At 50.1% G+C, this 19,099-nt stretch overlaps 1 protein-coding gene across 1 annotated transcript in view; it reads left to right on the top strand.

The window, feature by feature from the left end:
- OLFML2B (olfactomedin like 2B) overlaps window positions 1–18,812 on the top strand; it is a 39,142-nt gene extending 20,330 nt beyond the window's left edge. The window contains exons 5-8 of the mRNA XM_045547210.1: window positions 2,211–2,436; window positions 4,203–4,730; window positions 17,026–17,202; window positions 17,726–18,812. Of these exons, the coding sequence (XP_045403166.1) occupies window positions 2,211–2,436; window positions 4,203–4,730; window positions 17,026–17,202; window positions 17,726–18,327 (1,533 nt within the window). The 3' untranslated portion in view covers window positions 18,328–18,812. The remainder of the gene's footprint in view (window positions 1–2,210; window positions 2,437–4,202; window positions 4,731–17,025; window positions 17,203–17,725) is intronic.
- The last annotated feature ends 287 nt before the right edge of the window (window positions 18,813–19,099 follow it).

Genomic DNA, 19,099 nt, shown 5'->3' with positions numbered 1-19,099 from the left:
GGATGACTCTTGTTATGGGAAAACAAGCTCACTTGGGGGTGTGGTTGGGAATGAGGACTCCAGGTTTTCTCCAGGCCAAATTGTAAAGGACCAAAACAAGAGCCTGGTGTGCATGTCCTGTGCAAAGTGAGGACGATGGCCGTGGTGACTGGGTCCCTGCAGCCGACATGGAGTGGCTGAAGGCCCTGCTCGGCTTCAGGGCACTGGGCATCTGAGGACAGAGCACAGGCTCTGCTTTCTAGATGGAGTTCACCAAGGCCTAGAATTACAGGGCTTAAGGGGCCACGCCCACTGCCTCCTGGTAGAGGAGGGGCAGCTCATGGCTTCCTGCAGCCACCTCTTCATTATTCTGTTGTTGAAGTCCCTGTGAGAGCAGGGCTGGGCCACACTCCTCTCAGGTGCCCATACTTCTCTGACAGAGCCACTGTCCCTCAGGAGCTGGACCAACCTGTGGGGTAGCCCTGACTTTGAGCACAGCCAGCTCACAGGCCCTGTACCCAAGGTCTTTTGCTTTCAAAGGTGGGTGATTTTAATCCTGGGCAGGGAGTATGACTGGCCAGGCCCACACAGGACCCAGAGACCCTGCCATGCTGTGGACATAAGAGGCCAGTCCCTAGGCAGGAGCTCTGTGGAGGACAGGGTAGTCCTCCCTGACTGGAACTGTCCCAGCAGCATTCCCACAGTGCCACCAAGAGGCCCAGACACCAGATTCTGTGCTGCCCACTTTAAAGCCTCATTTGATTTGACAAAATCAAATGCCAGTCACAAATATAGACAGTTCCTTGGGATGCATTATGATTCAGAAATTCAGTTTAACAAATATTAAGGAGCATCCATCCAGGGGAATCAAAGGTGGATAAGAGGTGGTTTCTACTCTTTCAGATTCACACAGTCTACAGAGTTAACAACATCCTTAAATAATGCCTGTGGAAGGTGGGCAAGGAGAAGTGCTATAATAGAAGCATAACTTGTTTCCATTAGGAGTTGAGTTCACCTTTGAGTAAGAGACTTGAATACAGTGTCATGGACCATAGGAAGGTTTATTGTCCTTTCACATGGAACAGCACTGGAGGCAGGTGGTCCAAGGCTAATATGATTAGCTCCAAGATGTAATTAGTGACTTTCATCCTCAAAATCTCCTCATGGTCACAAGATGGTGGCTTAGCTCCAGCCATCCTGTCCACATGTCAGGACAGAGAAATAAGGAAGAGAGCAAAAGATACTTCCCAGCTGAGTCAGCCCCCCTTTTAAGGAACTTTTCCAAATGTTTCTCCCACCAAGTTCTACCTATACCCCACTGGCCAGAATTCATTCCCACAGCCACTCCCACAAATCCACGTCTCCATTAGTAGGGAGCAAGGGGGCAGGGGATTTGGGTAGTCAGTTAGAAGTCTCTGTCACAAAGCGCAAAGTGAGGATTGGGGAGGAAGGATGAATTCTGAATGCCAAGGTCTGGGAGTATTTCCTTGGGGACCTGAGATTTTGGCTGGGCCTTGAGAAATGGGCAGATTTCAATAAGTAGCTATGTGGGGGAAAGAGAGTCTGAACACAGACCCAGTGGCTCAGGGGAGCCAGGAGGTTCAGCAGTTGGCCCAGTGACAGGAATACTTAGGGTGTTTGTGGTTGGGGGGATGTGGAACAAGAGGAGAATGCCGAGCTTGGTTCTGGGAGTGATGTGTGTTTCAGGAAGCCCATTCTGATAGCCGTAAACAGTTAGTCTTTGTCCTGAGGGGATGTGCTTCTGGGTCCTCAGACTTCACGTCCCAGCCCAGACACTCTTCCCCTCACATGGATCTTGCTGGACACAACTTATACCCGATCTAAGTCCCTCTCCCCCCCACCCAGGCCAGAGCTGACAGAAGAACTGCATTCTCTGGCCGGTATAGCATCAAGGTTAGCCAGACTGCCAGGGTTCAAATTGTCCCTTCCCACTTACCTGTAGTGGGACCTTGGGCAATTGATATAACCTCTCTGAACCTCAGTTTCTTAGTCCGTAAATGAGCATGATAAAAATAGGTCCTACCCCATAGGACTGATGGAAAGGTTAGTCAACATATGTAGACATATGTAAAGCACTCAGAACAGCGCCTGGCTCTTCGGAAGGGCTGCTGTTGTTCGCATAGCTGTTGTTAGTATCCAGCACTGCCCCTAGCTGCCCACTGCCTCTGGCCAGTGACCTGACCTTCCCTTCTCTCCCCTCTGAGGAGCAGTATGAAGAGCAGTTTCTGCAGGAAGAAACCGTGTCCCAGCAGATCAACTCTATCAAGCTCCTGCAGACGCGACCCCTGGATCCACCCGAGGTGGTGAAGCCACGGCGGTCCCTGCAGAGGCAGGTGCACCTGAGGGGCCGGCCGGCCTCCCAGCCCACTGTCATCCGGGGCATCACCTACTATAAAGCCAAGGTCCCTGAAGAAGAGAATGACATCGAAGAGCAGCGTGAGTTGGGGTCAGCCCAGCTACCCCAGAGGCAGGGGAGGGAGGGGGTATCCATTTGGGCTTTGGGGAGATGGACTTGTTGGGAACCATTCATCCCTTCTTCTGTCTGATTACTGCTGTGCCCCGCCCTGCAGAGCTACCGTTATCCAGAGTTCTCGCTGCATTTCTTCACAACTTGCTGAGTGGCCTTGGGCAAGTCACTTAACTTCTCTGGGCCCCCAGATGACCACATGGCAGAGCATGGCTCAGCTGGAAGGGACCTCAGGGCCCTCTAGTCCAATCCTCCCCATTTGCAGATGAGGAAACTGAGGCTTAGAGGGAATGACTTGCTCAGGGCCACACTCTGGGCTTCTCCCACCTGTTCCTCCCTCCGGCGGCCCTAAGCTTCCTGCCTGAGTCTCCTCCTTTTCACTCACTCCATCCTCCTTACTCTTCACAGAAGATAGATTATCCCGTTCCCCATCATCATATCTGGTTTCCTTAATACTTCCTCTTCCGGCCTTCCTCCTTGTGGCCCGCCTCCTCCCCTTGTCTGCTTTCTTTTCCTTGCCCAAAACCGTTCCTCCCTCTCCCACTGTGCCTGAGCTAGTGGCTTCCCCATCAGGTGCGACCAGCAGCCTCCTGAAGTTCTCTCTGCTTCTGCCTTCGCCTCCATCTAGTGTATCCTCAACCCACTAGCTAGAATCATCATTTTGCCCATTTTTAACTGTGTTTTTGGTCTTTTTGTTGTTGTTGTTATTGTTTTGTGGGAGTTTTTAAAAATATTCTGGATACAAGTCCTTTGTGATCAGATGCATGACACAGTTTCTCCGTGCTCGTGGCTGGCATCTTCAGTCCCTTAATGGTGCTTTCCATGAACACATGAAGTTCGCTTTACTAATCATTTCTTTTGTGGTTAGAGCTCTGTGTCCTCTCTACAAAATCTTTGCCTCCCCACATTCCATCTCTGCTTAACATCCGCAGCTTCACCTGTTTTATGCAGAATAAAAACCAAAGTCCCTGCACAGTCTCCAAGCCACACCTGGCAGCTCCTGTTCTCTCTCTGACCTCGCCTCCTGCTACTCTCCCCTCACACCCCCTGCTTCATCCACACTGGCCACCTCGCTGCTCTGCAGCCACAATGTGCATGTGTCCACCTCGGGGCCTTTGCACTGCTGAATTCCCCCCCCCCCCCCGAATCCTTTTCCCTGACAGCTGCTTGGCTAACTCCTTCACCTCGTCCAGGCCTCTGCTCGCCTCTCCATCTCAGTGAGTCCCTTCCCGACCACCGTATCCATGACTGCAAGTTTCCCTTCCCTCCCAGCTTTCGTGACCCTCCTTATCCTACTCTACCTTTTTCCCCATTGCACGTTCAAACGTACAGTCTCTCTCCCTATTACGTAGTGTCTCCACCACTTAGCAGAAGCTCTATAAGGTCAAGGATCTTTGTTCTGCTCACTGTTGTTGTCGGTGCTCCATAGACACTTGTTCAAAGGGTGGCTTGGATGACCAACTTCCTCCCAGCCACCAGGGCTCACAGCCTGTGACTGTGCAGCCCCCCAGTGCCCCACGTCCTGGGTGGAGGACAGCTACAGTCCACTCAGAGGAAGCCTCCGGGAAATACAACACGCTTCTAGCTGTGCTCCTTTCTACCCAGCGGGCCCCATCCCTAAAGCAGGCTGTCATGTGGAGGAAAGGCCATTAACCTGCTGACTGCCATGTGCTTTTGGCCATCTGCACGTTGTTCCCCTCCCGTCCCACACGCGAACCTTGTATTTGTTTCACAGAAGATGAGTTTTTCAGTGGTGACAATGGAGTGGATTTGCTGATTGAAGATCAGCTCCTGAGACACAACGACCTGCCGACCAGAGCCACCCGAAGGCCAGCAGCCACCCTTCCCAGACACGGCACTGTTGTGGCAAGTGACCTGAGCACTCAGACTGCACCCCTGTCCTCAGCACTGCCACAGGCCTCGACCCCAGCTCCCAGCGTCGCCGACCCTGCTCTCTCTGCCTCAGTTAGACCACACTCAGCAACACTCCCGACCACGTCAGCGTTTCCGGATCCCACAGGGGAGGCAGTCTTTCAACCTTCTCCTCAGGTCCCAGCTACCACCGTGGCCCACACAGCCACCCAGCCACCTCTGGCCCCAGCTTCTCCAGCAACGGCGCCTGGGGATGCACACACGGCCCCAGTGCTTCCCACCACAGTCGGGACCAGCTTGCTGGGGAAAGATGCTACTGCTGGGCAGGGGACAACCCCTGCCAGCCCCACCCTGAGCCCCGAAGAAGAAGATGACATCCGGAATGTCATAGGTGAGTTCATTCTATCTGGCCTTGGCCTCCTGGTCAGCTCAGGCAAAAAGCCTGGAAATAGGTTCAAGGAGAGGGCGGGACCAGATGGTCAAGTTCTTCATAAAGAAAGGCAAGTGGAGTTACGTCTTTGACTAATGATTAGTGTTGGCATCTAGGGTTTATGTATTCAAATGTGCCAGTAACTAAGTTTGGGATTCTTCTTTTAAAATATATATAAATTAATAGAGCCAAGCTCTAACCTTTATTAGTCAGTTTTGTAAACATTTGTTGAGTGCTTTCTGCATACTAGGCTTTGTGATGGGAACTGAGGTAACTGGTGATGACTAGGGTATCTGGCAATGACTAAGTTCAGTTTTCTCCAGTAAGTTTTCCAGGCTGTAAAATGACAAAGGGTTCTTACTGGGGGAAAAGTCCCAGAGTCATAGCAGAGTGGGAGCAGGAAATAACCAGTGCAGTGGGCCCCAGTGCAAACCCTCAGAGCCCCAGCCCCTGGAGAGCATGGAAACATCATGGTGTCATGTGACAAATGCTATAACAGAGGAATGAGAAACAGAAAAAGAAAGAAGGTGCACTAGCTTAACCTGGCTGCCAGGAAGGCTTGGGAAGCTTTTCTAAGGAGGTATCCTTTGTGCTCAGTTTTGAAGGATGAATATGAGTTTTCTAGATAGGTCTGAAAAAGCAAGATATGTTCCAGAAACATGGAAAATGTAGTTCTATTCTGTGCCTGGGAGCTCCATGGCCACAAGATGACATGGCGTAGTGAAATAGGAGAGTGCAGGGAAAGACAAAAGGAAAACAGAAGCTGGTTACAAATATCTCTTCCAAAAAGAACTGAACCAAACGTTCATTAAGTCACCACTGATAGTGACTGAAAAATAAAAACTATTGAATAATGATTTCATCAAAATGCTTGTTGAAACATACACTTAATTTGACAGAGGATATGGTTTGCCTTATATATCTCTTTCCCTTCTCCCCATCTCCCACTCCCTTGGCAGCCTCGTCCCCAGTCCCTCCTCAGAATAAGGTGCCAGCTACTGCCAGAGACAAGGTGGTGGAAGGAGCACCTGCTGGGAGCCCAACGCCCTGGTGTGTGCATTAACAGCTGGGTAGCTGTGCGACTTTGGCCAAACCCCTGCCCTTCTCTGGGGCTCATTTGAAATTAGAAATTTGCTAAGGACCATTTGCTCCATTATAGTCTATGGTTTTCTGCAGGAAGTTTACCAGGCCATAACTTAGCAAGAAATTCCTATTGAGTGAAAATTCCAGATAAGAGCAGAATGGGAGCAGGGAAATACAGCCCAGTAAAAATAGACCCCCGAGCAAAAGCTCTTGCCTGGAGGAAGCTAAGCAAGAAGGCAGTTCTTGGGCCTCAGAGGTTGGGGTGTGAGCAGGGCTGTTTTTCTTTTCCTTGTTTTTTCCTTCCATGATGGGAGAAAACTAGCCATGGAGTAGAAGGCCAGTAGTTCCTCATTGCATGAATAAGCAGGTTTCTGAAGCAGAGGGTCCTGCTGAATTTCTGCAGAATGCCCAGTGGTCTGGGCAGAGGCTATCCCTTGCATGCCAGCCCTGAGCAGCCTGGACTTCATGGTCTTGGGAGCACAGCCCCTGAGCCAGCGCTCCACCTCCCCCTCTGCCATGGGTGAGCTCCCCGGCCCCCGTGCCTCCACCCTTCAGCTTACTGTCTCTATGGGGTGGAAGGGAATTTCCTTCCGATATTTAGTAATCTGCCCTGTGCCACTCCTCCTCAGGTAGCTAGAACACTTACAGTGAAGATAGACTGCAGGCAGGACCCACGCACCTTGCATGTCCTCAGGTGATGGCATTTGAGCCTGGGAGCCTCTTCCCTCAGGTGACTCAGCTGGCCAGGAATGAGTTTTCTGCTGTCTCCACACTCCTCCCCAGACTGGGTCCCAGCACCCAGCTTCTCCCAGTCTGCCTCCCCTGGGTTTGGCCACCAGCAGGGTGTCCTGGTGTAACTCCCATAGGTGCCTTCCCTCCTCCACTGAGGGCCTACTGAGATGCCGATGCCCAAAGAAACCCTGTGTCCCGGCAGCCATTTACCTGGTAGTGCGAGATAGGGGAGGGGGAACATTTTCTCTCATTGCTCAATATTCTGTTCAACTGGAGTGACATTGTCCTACCGAGGATGTTTTTTGGAAGAGCTGGGGTTCTTGCCTCTTGTCATGGACGCAGATGTAGCGTGTTCTTCAAACAAGGGGAGGGAAGAGGGTGAGGCACAGAAAGGCCTGGCTGTTCAGGCAACGTGGAATTCTGACACAGTTGTGTTTGGGAACCATTTCTAATCATTTGTGGCTGTCAAGTGCCTCCTCTGGCTGTGGTTGGTGTGGGTGGGATTTTCGTACCATCACCTTCTCCGCAGACTCTGACTTGCCCGTGCCAGACTGAGGAAGACCACGATGCCCCAACATTGCCCGGTCATCAGTTAAATAAAAATCGCATGGCTGAAACAGACATTCATGGGCCGCCTGGGAAAGGTTGTTTGTTATTTGATGAGTCTGGCGATGTTGATTTTTGAGCTATTTAAGATGTGGTTGTAAAAGGGGCTGCTTTTAAAAGGAACATCTTTTCCCAGGGTTTCCAAACCTGATTTTGTGATGTCTACCATTATCCTCAGGGGAGTTATAAAATTTTCAGAAAAAAAAAAAAACCTCCAAAAACAAGTAAATTAGAATTTGTTTTGGGTTGTGCAATGAGCATCTGGCCAGACTGCAGCTCTGGGACAGCGAGAGGGAAGATGCTGTCAGTGACCAGAGCTGGGCTTGGGGAAGGGGCGATCGGATGCGAGACGCGCTTCTGCTTCAGGCAGCCGGGGCTTGGGGAGTAGCTCGGGCTGCAGCAGAGAAATAAAACAATGTGCCGCGTGGCCAAGGCTCTGCAGATTCCCAGACTTTAATGACTGCGGTTCTGATGTGTCTTTTAGAAGGGGCTGACTGGGGGTGGGGGTGGGGAGGAGCAGACAAAGAGGACAGTCAGCTTATGACAATACCAGAGAGAGAGGATGGCTCACATCTGAGTCTAGGAAATATCATGAACTATGAAGAATGTCTCCCCCACAAAGCATACGGCTGTAACCACCCCCGAGGCTTGGCTGGCCATGCTGGCCGTGGTAAGAAGGCCAGCCCTGCCGGCCTCATGTCAGGGAGGCTGGTCTGTGGCAGCCCAGGGAAGGTGACGCTGACATGGACTGGGGCGATGCTTCCAGAGCCTCCACAGCACCCAGACTCTGCACCAAGAATCTTCCCTGGCAGCTGCCCCATCACTAGACAGGCAGCTCCCCTGCCCCCAACTCCACAGGCACGCTCCGGTCTCAGTGTCTGCTGATGCACCTAGCCCAGCCCCCCAAACCATGGGGAACTCTAGTCATTGTGCAACACAGGGGCCTCTGGTCCTAGAAATAAGAATATGAAGTGGATAAAATATATGCTTGTAAATGGATGAAGGATGGCAGTCTCAGCCTCTCAACAAGGATAAAGAGTCCACTCATAATTCACTTGGCACCACGCTGTGCCAGGCTGTGAAGCTCCAAAGTGAAGGAGTTGTGGTCACTTCCACAAAAGGGCTAACTGTGGGGAGGCAACAGGTGACTGAGGTGGCTGAGCACGTGAGAAGCGTGGCCAGCAATGGGCACACATGGTCCAGTGGTGCGATGTCTGTTCTGCCATGGGGCTCCATCTCCAAAGGAGGTCACGAGCTCACCAGGCCCAAAGGGTGGAGAGGAAACCTCCAGGCAGAGCCCAGGGCATGAGCCAGGGTGGGCAGGGGATGGAAGGCAACCCACATGCACTGGCACACGCGGGGATATCCAAGGGAGAGTGAAGGAATTCCAGGTGGGGACCCAAGGGGACAATGGTGAGGGGACTTGATTCTAAAAGTGATAGAGAGGGTTTGAGCATGGAAACAATATCCAGAGTTAGTCAATTACGGTACTGAGCACTGATGACAGGGGAGTGCCATGGGTTCAGGGATGCAAAGACAGACACGGCAGGGGCCCTGCCCTGGAGTCGCACACAGCTCATATGTGAGACTCACGCAGAAACATGCCCACAACCCAGGGTGGTATTGGGCATGGGGATGCACTGGGTGCAGTGGGTCACAGAGGAAGCTTGTGGCAGCCGGGACCCTCTTCTGGAAAGAGATGCTGACCTGGCTGTCTCCAAGGATGAGGGAAAATTAGCCAGGCAAAGAAGGAAGGTGGCATCACAGTGAGAAGGACCAGCGCCAACAAGACAGAAGTAAAACAGCACAGTCAGGGCCGAGTGCAAACTGAAAATGTGGGGCCCTGTGTTCAGAAAGCAGGGCCAAAGTACCACTGAAAGTGGTAAATAGAAAGCTTCTCTGCTCTCCTCCATCGTGTGTGTCTCTCTCTTTTTATGGTGTTCTGTGTTTGCTCTTTCAGGCACACCCATTTTATTGGGGTTTGCTGTATTGCACTTCACAGATACTGTATTCTTTTACAAACTGAAGGTTTGTGACAAGCCTGTGTCAAACAAGTCTGTTGGTGCCATTTTTCCAACAATGTGTGTTCACTTCATGTTAATGTGTCACATTTTGGTAATTCTCATAATATTTCAAATTTTTTCATTTTTATTTTATCTGTTATGGTGATCTCTGATCAGTGATCTTTGATGTTGCTATTATAATTGTTTTGGGAAGCCATGAACCGTGCCCATATAAGACAGCAAACTTAATAAATGCTGTGTGTGTTCTGACTGCTCCATTTCTTGTCTGTTCCCCTGTCTCTCCCCCTCCTCGGGCTTCCCCATTCCCTGAGACTCAACAACATTGAAATTAGGCCAGTTAATAACCCCACGGTGACCTATAAGTGAAAGGAAGGGTCATATGTCTCTCCCTTTAAATCAAAAGCTAGAAATGATTAGGCTTAATAAGGAAGGCATGTCTAAAGCCAAGATGGGCTGAAAGCTAGGCCTCTTGTACCAAGCAGTTAGCCAAGTTGTGAATGCAAAGGAAAAGTTCTTGAATGAAATTAGAAGTGCTATTCCAGTGCATACGAGCAACAAGAAAGTGAAACAGCGTTATGGCTGATATAGAGACAGTTTTAGTGGTCTGGATAGAAGATCAAACCAGCCACAACATTCCCTTAAGCCAAAACCTAATCCAGAGCAAGGCCCTAACTCTCTTAAATTCTATGAAGGCTGAGAGAGGTGAGGAAGATGCAGAAGAAAAGTTGGAAGCTAGCAGAGGTTGGTTCATGAGGTTTAAGGAAAGAAGCCATCTTCATAACATAAAAGTGCAAGGTGAAGCAGCAAGTTATGCAGAAGATCTAGCTAAGATCATTGATGAAGGTGGCTACACTAAACAACAGATTTTCAATGTAGACAAAACAGCCTTCTATTAGAAAAAGATGCCATTTAGGACTTTCATAGGTAGAGAGAAGTCAATGTCTGGCTTCAACGGATGGGCGGACTCTCTTGTTAAGGACTAACGCAGCCAGTGACTTTAAGTTGAAGCCACTGCTCATTTACCATTCCAAAAGTCCTAGGGCCCTTAAGAATTATGCTAAATCGGCTGGCGCGGTGGCTCACGCCTGTAATCCTAGCCCTCTGGGAGGCCGAGGCGGGTGGATCGCTCAAGGTCAGGATTTCGAGACCAGTCTGAGCGAGACCCCGTCTCTACTAAAAATATAAATAAAAATTATCTGGACAACTAAAAATATATATAGAAAAAATTAGCCGGGCATGGTGGCGCATGCCTGTAGTCCCAGCTACTCGGGAGGCTGAAGCAGGAGGATCGCTTGAGCCCAGGAGTTTGAGGTTGCTGTGAGCTAGGCTGATGCCACGGCACTCACTCTAGCCTGGGCAACAAAGTGAGACTCTGTCTCAAAAAAAAAAAAAAAAAGAATTATGCTAAATCTACTCTGCCTGTCCTCTATAAATGGATGACAGCACATCTCTTTATAGCATGGTTTACTGAATATTTTAAGTCCTCTGTTGAGACCTACAGCTCAGAAAAAAAGATTTCTTTTGAACTGTTACTGATCACTAACAATGCACTTGGTTAGCCAAGAGCTCTGATGGAGATATCCGAGGAGATTAATGTTGTTTTCATGCCTACTAACACAACATTTATTCTGCAGCCCATGAATTAAGGAGTGATTTCAACTTTCAAGCCTTATTATTTAAGAAATATATTTTATAAGGCTATAGCTGCCATAGATAGTGATTCTTCTGATGGATCTGGGCAAAGTAAACTGAAAACCTTCTGGAAAGGATTCACCATTCTAGATGCCATTCTAGATGGCCTCTGTGGGAGGAGACCAAAATTTCAGCATTAGCAGGAGTTTGGAAGAATCTGATTCTAGCTCTCCTGGATGACTTTGAGGGGTTCAAGACTTCAGAGGAGGAAGTAACTTGCAGATGTGGTAGAAATAGCAAGGGAACTAGAATTAGAAGTGGAGCCTGAAGATGTCACTCATATTGCTGCAATCTCATGATCAAACTTCAACAAATGAGGAGTTGTTACTTCTTATACAAAGTTGCAAGAAAGTAGTTTTTTGATATGGAATCTCCTTCTGGTGAAGATGCTCTGAACATTGTTGAAATGACAACAAAAAATTTATAATATCACATAAACTTAGTTGATAAAGCCACAGCCACCCCAACCTTCAGCAACCACCATCCTGGTCAGTCAGCAGCCATCAACATTGAGGCAAGACAGACCTTCCACCAGCAACTATGACTTACTGAAGGCTCAGATGATTGTTAGCATTTTTGAACAATAATTTTTGAATTAAGGTATGTACATTGCTTTTTTAGACACAATCCCATTGCACATTTAATAGACTGCAGTATAGTGTAAACATAACTTATATGCAAGGGAAAACAAAAAATCTGCGTGACTCGCTTTATTACTATATTCACTTTATTGCAGTGGTCTGGAGCCAAACACATAATATATCTGAGGTATGTCTGTATTAAAATTTTCAATTGCTAGCATGAATTATACCATTATCTTGAAATTGTACAATGTCAGTGCCGATATGAGATCTTTCAACTCATGTGCAGACTCCACCAAAATGACACAATTTGCATTTAGTAGCTCCTGCATACATACGTATTTTGTCCTAACCAGAATAGTGGAAACTGCACAGAACTAACTCATCTGTTTTTGTTTCACTTGATACACAAACATTTTACCAACACTCTCTACCTGCAGCTTCTGGGGCAAGGAAGCACTAAAAAGGAAAGGGACTGTGAGTTGCCCTGTCTTTCCCTTGTCTTCCCTATCGTTTCTAACATAAGCTGTTTTCTAATACAGAGAAGTAACACAAGTAAGAAAGAAGAGGGCTTCTTGGCCATTCATGTTTCTTCGAACACCAGTGCCTCTTTCTGCTTTCAAAGCATGTTCTATGTCACATGGAAAATGTCGCCTCTAGAACAATAGGCTTAACTTGTACTCTCTTTGAGTCTTGCTGAAATCTTATACACCAATGAATCCACCTGGAATCCTGTGTTTACTGGACATAGCAAACGCTACATACAAGTGAGGAACAAGGAAGACGACCACGCATATCACACATTCTTCTCTGCTCACACACATGCTCCATTGGCCTTTTAGACTTCACTTATAAAACACAAGTTCAAGTGTAAAATTATAAAGAAGTTCAAGATGGTGACAGCAGAGCATCAAACCAAGGGTGGGCCCTTCTGAGCAAGGACCTTGTGTGATTGCACAGGTCATACGCCCATAAAGCCAGCCCTGGCTGGGCATGCGTGGGCAATGTAAGCAGCTACGTATAGACAAGACATCTCAAGCTGGCAACCTGAGGGCCAAATTCATCCCAAAATGTGCCATGACACTCTTGAATTTGAATGCATTCTTGAATTTGAGTGCTGCTCTTCCAGTTCACAACAATCTCTGCTGCTGCCTATTGTCTCACACTCAGCCTGATGCACTCATTTCAGTTCCTGTCTGGCCCCTGCTGGATTTGAGATTGAGACCTCTGAATGAAAGCAGCCAGCAAGAAACAAGAGAGGTGTTGCAGGAGGGCTGATGTGCTAGGATGGGGACTCCGGGCTGCGCGTGAAGCTGGATATGGTGGGTTATCAAGGGTTTAAGCAGATGTGCTTCTCAGAAAAGCAGAACAGGAATAACTGGAATAGGTTACAAGTGGGCAGAGATGAACCAGAGAGACCAACTGGTACAATTGGAGCAATCCAGGCAAGAGGCAGTGAGGACTGAACTAACCCGCAGAAATAGAGGCAGAATGGATGCAACTCAGTGCCTGGCTGGAGAGTGGGTGGGGGAGGGGACGTGAGGGATGAGCTAGGTTCCTGGCTTGGTGAATGGGTGGTGTGCTGTGGCTTTCTCTAGGACGGGAAATGCAGGAGGAGCAGGCTGTGAACTGAAGTATAGGAATTCCATTTTTAGTCCATTAAGCTGGAGGCAGAAGGAGGACACCAGGAGAAAAGCATCTAGTAGGCAGCTGGATGTGTGATGCTCAGAAACGAGACCGGGGCAGGGGCTGTCAGTAAGAGCCCAGTCTGCCCAGTGAACACAGGATGATGAGAAGGGAGGAGGCTAGAAGTGGAGCCCTAAAGGATGACATTTGAAAGTGGACTGAGTAGGAGACACCAGCCAAAGAGCTGGAGAAGGCACGACCGAGGAGGCATGCGGGGACCAGGAGAGAGCAGCGTGTGGACGCTGAGTGAGCGGAGACGCCTCCTGCGACTGGGGGCAGGCACTGGGGCTGGCCCGTGGGTTCTGACCAAAAGAGAGGCTTGCCCAGAATAAGAGGACTGGGGAGCGCCCTGATGGGCAGCGCACGAGCATGTGAGGCAGTGATCAGGTCGAGGGGCTGAGGAGTCTGCAAGATGATGTGCCGAGGGGAGCAGATGCTCCCGGGGGCCCTGCAGGAGGCTCGTGGAGTAAGCACCAGAACTGAGGGCTGGGAGGGCAGAGGAGCCTCTTGATTGCAGATTTATTTTTTAGGATGCTGACATTCGAGCAAGTTTATATGCTGAGGGGAAGGGCCCCTTCTTATGGTAATCTTTGAAACAGGGCCAGCTGCCTCCCAGCACCATCAACGATTAAGTGGGTGAACACTTAGAAAGCTCTTAGTGAACGTTAGCCGTCACCGGCGTCATTGGCAGCCCTGCTCTGGGGAAACCTAAGATGAGTTGCAGATTGCACTTTCTTCTCTGTACTTCCTTTGAACTGTCGCCCGTCTTTCTGTCATTACCCTTGAAGAGGAGTCAACATGCAGTGTCTTCTCTCCAAGGCTGACAGTTTGCTGCCAAGGGTGGGAGCATCCGCACCGCCCCAGATTCTCAGAGCGTGGTGATGTGTCTGGGCCTCATGGCTTACCAACTCCTTCCCTTGATCCTGTCTTCGAATGCTCCAAAACCACTTGGTCCATGCTGCCGTGTCTGCCTGGGCTCGTGCACCCTGCGTGCTGGCCAGTGTTTGCTCTGTCTGAGGGCGTGTGGAAATATGTCCAGAGGTCCTGGGTATTAGGACTATGGGGCTGCAAGCTGCGATTCCCTTCTTCCTACAGAAATAAAGATGCCCGCCCTAACCCGAAAAGCTGACTCTATCTGTGTTAGTTTCCTATGCCTCTAAATTGCCACAAGCTGAGTGGCTAAAAACAACAGAAATTTACTCTCTAACAGTTCTGGAGGCCAGAAATCCAAAATGAATCTTACAGGGCTAAAATCAAGTTGTCAGAAGGGCTGGTTCTTTCCAGAGGCTTGAGGGGAAAATCCATTCCTTGTCTTTTCCAGCTTCTGGTGGCTGCCAGCATTCCTTGGCTTGTGGCCACATCGCTCCAATCTTCACTTCTGTCACCACATTGCTTCCTCTTCTTCTATGGTCAGATCTCCCTTTGCCTCACTGTAAATAGGATCCTTGTGACTGCATTTAGGACCCACCCAGATAGTCCAGGATAATCTCCTAATTTCAAGATTCTTGATTTAATCACATCTGCAAAGTCCCTTTTGTTTCCCTTTGTCACACTCATAGCTTCCAGGAATTAGGACCTGGATATCTTTAGGGGCCAGTACTCAGCCAACCACACCGTTGTCAGAGTGGATCCTCCAAGCTCTCTTGTGAAGTAGGCAGGGCATGTATTATACTTGTTTTACTGCTAAAGAAATTAAAGCTTTGTGACATTATAGAGGCAACACAGACTTTGGAGTCAGTGACAGGGCCAAGACCAAAGCCAGCCTGGGGCACGTATATAGCCCCACATTAGGGCCCTGTCATTGCAGAGCCTCTGTGCTGAGTCAGGACCCTGCAGGGATTTCTGGAACTGCCTGGGACAGCTGAGTCCTAGCTTTCAGGAGTCTACCTGTAATGTGCATGTTTTGTCAGAGAGGTGGCATGGCCGTGGCAACCCCTGACAGCAAACACCTTGCCTCATGGCCATTTGTGGGGTTTAGGGGTATTGTCTGGGGGTATCTCTGGACAAGGAACTGGTGTCCTTGCTGGGCTTTGCTGGGGGCTGGGGATTGCCCAGGGAGGGCATGCTGGGGTTCACCCCAGTACAGAGGGAGTGTGGCTTCTCTGCTGGCAGTCAGGGCCCCGCTTAGCACCAGAAATGAGTTATTTTCCATTGGATCTCCACTGCCAGGGCTCAGCCGGAGACTTCTATTTTATTGCCTTGAACAGATGAGCTCTGTTATGGGAGAATGAGACATTGGGGTGTAGGTTCTCTTGTTTGTCTTATGGAGACTGAATCTTCCCCACTCTGTCAGATCAGGACCTAATAAACCCCACACTGAGCTGCCTAAACCCTGCCAACTGCACCCAACTGTGACGCCTGCCTGGAAAACAATGTTCATCCCACTTCCACCCCCAGCTGCCCAGACGCGGGGCCAAGGGCACAGCTGCCTGTGCCTGTGCCGCCAGCCGCGGGGCTTGGGTTTCTTCCTCAGACCCCTTCTGGGGGAGCAGGAGAGTTGAAACAACTGCAACAGTTTTGAAATGGAGGTGGCCTAGAATTTAGAGAACCCCCAAATCTGAACTGTAGACCTTTATTACTTTTGTCCCAGGAGAGTATCAAGTACTAATTATTCTCATCGAGTTGCCCGTCTGTGCTGTCAGTGTTGAGGGCAGGTAGGGCGGGCGCTCGGCTGGTCCCAGCTGCCCCCAGGGATGGAGGAAGCTGTGAGGGCAGGATCCACCTGGCTGTCTCACTGCCCCTCCGCTGCCCTTTTCCCACCTCCGTCACCCCCTAGTGTGGGGACAGATGGAACACGTACCCTCAGTAGTCATGTGGGACTTCAGTATCATTCAAGGCCATGTTTAATAATAATACTGCATATACTGCAGGCTTTCAATTTGGTATAGGACCCAATGTGGTTTTAGTGGCTCTTAGGGCCTCTCCTAGGTACTGGGTCACTCCAGAAGCCACTCAGAAGGATATTGCTGAATTCCTGTCCCGTTAAGCCCGACTTGATCTTTGAAGGAGGCTCCTACAACCAGAGTAAGCACCTTACTTGGGAACTTGGCATCCTGCCCCTCCAGTTCCCCAGCAGGGGGCCCTGCCATCCTGCTCCCCGTAGTGACGGGGCGTGGGCTTGAGGACAGCTCTCCAGGACAGCAAGTGAGCCTGAGGGGCATGAATATCCACTGCTTAGTCAGGGCTGGTCCCCCTGGTCACCCGGCTCCAAACAGCCCGGGAAGCTCAGCAGCTGGTGGAGCTCAGTGTTCCTGACTGCACCCTGCAGAGTCCTCTCCTCTGGTGACACTGCTTGTGCAGTCACCCAAGTATCAGACCATCTGCTGAGTGCCTGCAGCATGGCAGACACTGTGTTCTGAATACCAAGAATACAACCAAAGAAAAGCCACAGCCCCTCTGTCCTTGGCACTTACACTCTGGTTGGGTGTGGGTGTGCAGGAGAGAGAAGCACAAGCATCATGGAGGTGCAAGATGCCATGTCCTGTAAGAGAGGTGCATTCATGGTCCTGTGAGAGCAGAATGGAGCAGAAGGATAGAGTGTTCTCCAGAGGAGGGTGTGGTGGCATAAAAGGACTTTGCATCTTAGGTCCTTGAGGGATAGGATTGAGAAGTCAGAGAACAGGAGCAAAGCATGGTGGCATGAAAGTAGCCCAGGATGGGGACAGTGGGTGGCTTTATAGGAGTCAAGTGTAGGGTGGGTAAGAGTAGCAGGAGATGATGCTGGAAAAATGTCTGGGGTCAGGTTATACAGGCTGCCTGCCAAGGAGTTCAGACTCTAGGAGGAGGAGCGGGCAAAGGTTTCAGGTCATCACTAGATCATCCCAAATCCTCCACCCACCTCTTCTCCACCAGGAAGGTGCAAGGACACCCTCTCCACAATCACGGGGCCAACAACTCAGAACACATATGGACGGAATGAAGGGGCCTGGATGAAGGACCCCCTGGCCAAGGATGAACGGATTTATGTAACCAACTATTACTACGGCAACACTTTGGTAGAGTTCCGGAACTTAGAGAACTTCAAACAAGGTACATGTTATGGGTCCAACTCAGATGGCTTCTTCCTTTCCCCACTGTCCTCTGTTTTAATCATGGCCAGGCCTCTTAGGGTGGTGACGGTAGACAAGAAGGGTGACACTTTCCTCTGATCATGAAAGGACCCTTCCTGGGAGGGCGGTCTCCCTTCCGCGTTCCCTCACATTCTCTGCCTCTTGGCTCTGCCCCTCCTTTCCAGCTTCCGGGACAGGGGACAACCTCAAGCCCAGTCCAGAAGTCAGTGGCAAAGCATCTTCCCTTTCCCATAGCCCTTAGCAGTTTACGGACCACGCTCCTTGAGACAGCTCAGGGAGGCAAGTGGGGACTGTCACTTCCACATTGGAGACAGGGGTGCCAAGGCGCAGAGAGGTTAAGCTACCTGCTGTAAGGCACTAGACAGCGGCAGAGCCCAGACTGCAACCCAGGAGTGCAGCCCTGGTTGACAGCACCGCCCATCACGTAGGCCCCTCTGCAACACTGCTCTGAAGCCTCCTTCCTGCCTTCTCGCCCCCTGCAGGTCGCTGGAGCAATTCCTACAAGCTCCCGTACAGCTGGATCGGCACGGGCCACGTGGTGTACAACGGCGCCTTCTACTACAACCGGGCCTTCACCCGCAACATCATCAAGTATGACCTGAAGCAGCGCTACGTGGCTGCCTGGGCCATGCTCCATGACGTGGCCTACGAGGAGGCCACCCCCTGGCGGTGGCAGGGCCACTCGGACGTGGACTTTGCTGTGGATGAGAATGGCCTGTGGCTCATCTACCCGGCCCTGGATGACGAGGGCTTCAGCCAGGAGGTGATCGTCCTGAGCAAGCTCAACGCCGCCGACCTGAGCACACAGAAGGAGACCACGTGGCGCACGGGGCTGCGGCGCAACTTCTACGGCAACTGCTTTGTCATCTGCGGGGTGCTGTATGCTGTGGACAGCTACAACCAGCGCAATGCCAACATCTCCTACGCCTTCGACACGCACACCAACACGCAGATCGTCCCCAGGCTGCTGTTCGAGAATGAGTACTCCTACACAACCCAGATAGACTACAACCCCAAGGACCGCCTGCTCTATGCCTGGGACAACGGCCACCAGGTCACCTACCATGTCATCTTTGCCTACTGACACCCTTGTCCCTGCAAGCAGAAGCACAGAGGGGCCACTAGCACCTTGGGGGTGTGTGTGTGTGTGCACGTGTGCATGTGTGTGTAGATGGGTATGTGCTGTTTGAAAATATATATTATTTTGTATAATATTACAAATGTAAAATGACAATTTGGGTCTATTTTTTTTATGTGGATTGTAGATCAATCCGTACATGTATGTGCTGGTCTCATCCTCCCTGGTTTATATTTTTGTGCAAATGAACTTCTCCTTTTGACCAGTGACCACCTTCCTTCAAGCCTCCAGCCCCTCCAGCTCCCAGATCTCCACTGTTGACAAGGTTTCTTCATCTGCGTCCTGCAGGCAGACAACACCAGGAGCAGGAGTGAAGGAGGCAAGAAGGAAGTGCTAAGTGGCGGGAAAAAAAGTTTTATGTATTGGAGAAGTTTAAAAAAAAAACAGAAAAATGCTTTCTCTTTTTTTAATAAAGAATAAATTTAAAATCAGCCCCCAGTGCATTTTTGTTTAGCACTGATGTGTCTGGCCAGGTCTCGAACCCTCTGCCGGAAGAAGCCGAGGTCTAGTGTTCCTTGGGAATGTTCTCTTGCTCCCCGGCCCCACGCCACCCTGCCCGCTCCTGGTAGGGCTGCCTCTCAGGGGAGTTGGAATGAGCTGACCTCTGTGCTTTCTTTAATTTTGTGGCATTGGTCCCTCCATCTCTCTGTCACACCAGCTTCCTTGCTTTGTTCTGTTATTTTTCTGGTCATTTTACTCAACATGTGAGAACCTCCTC

Source organism: Lemur catta, chromosome 3, assembly GCF_020740605.2.
Source record: "Lemur catta isolate mLemCat1 chromosome 3, mLemCat1.pri, whole genome shotgun sequence".
Lineage (NCBI taxonomy): Eukaryota > Metazoa > Chordata > Mammalia > Primates > Lemuridae > Lemur > Lemur catta.
The sequence above is the reverse complement of the archived record's forward strand: the minus strand, read 5'-3'. Positions and strand labels throughout refer to the sequence as shown.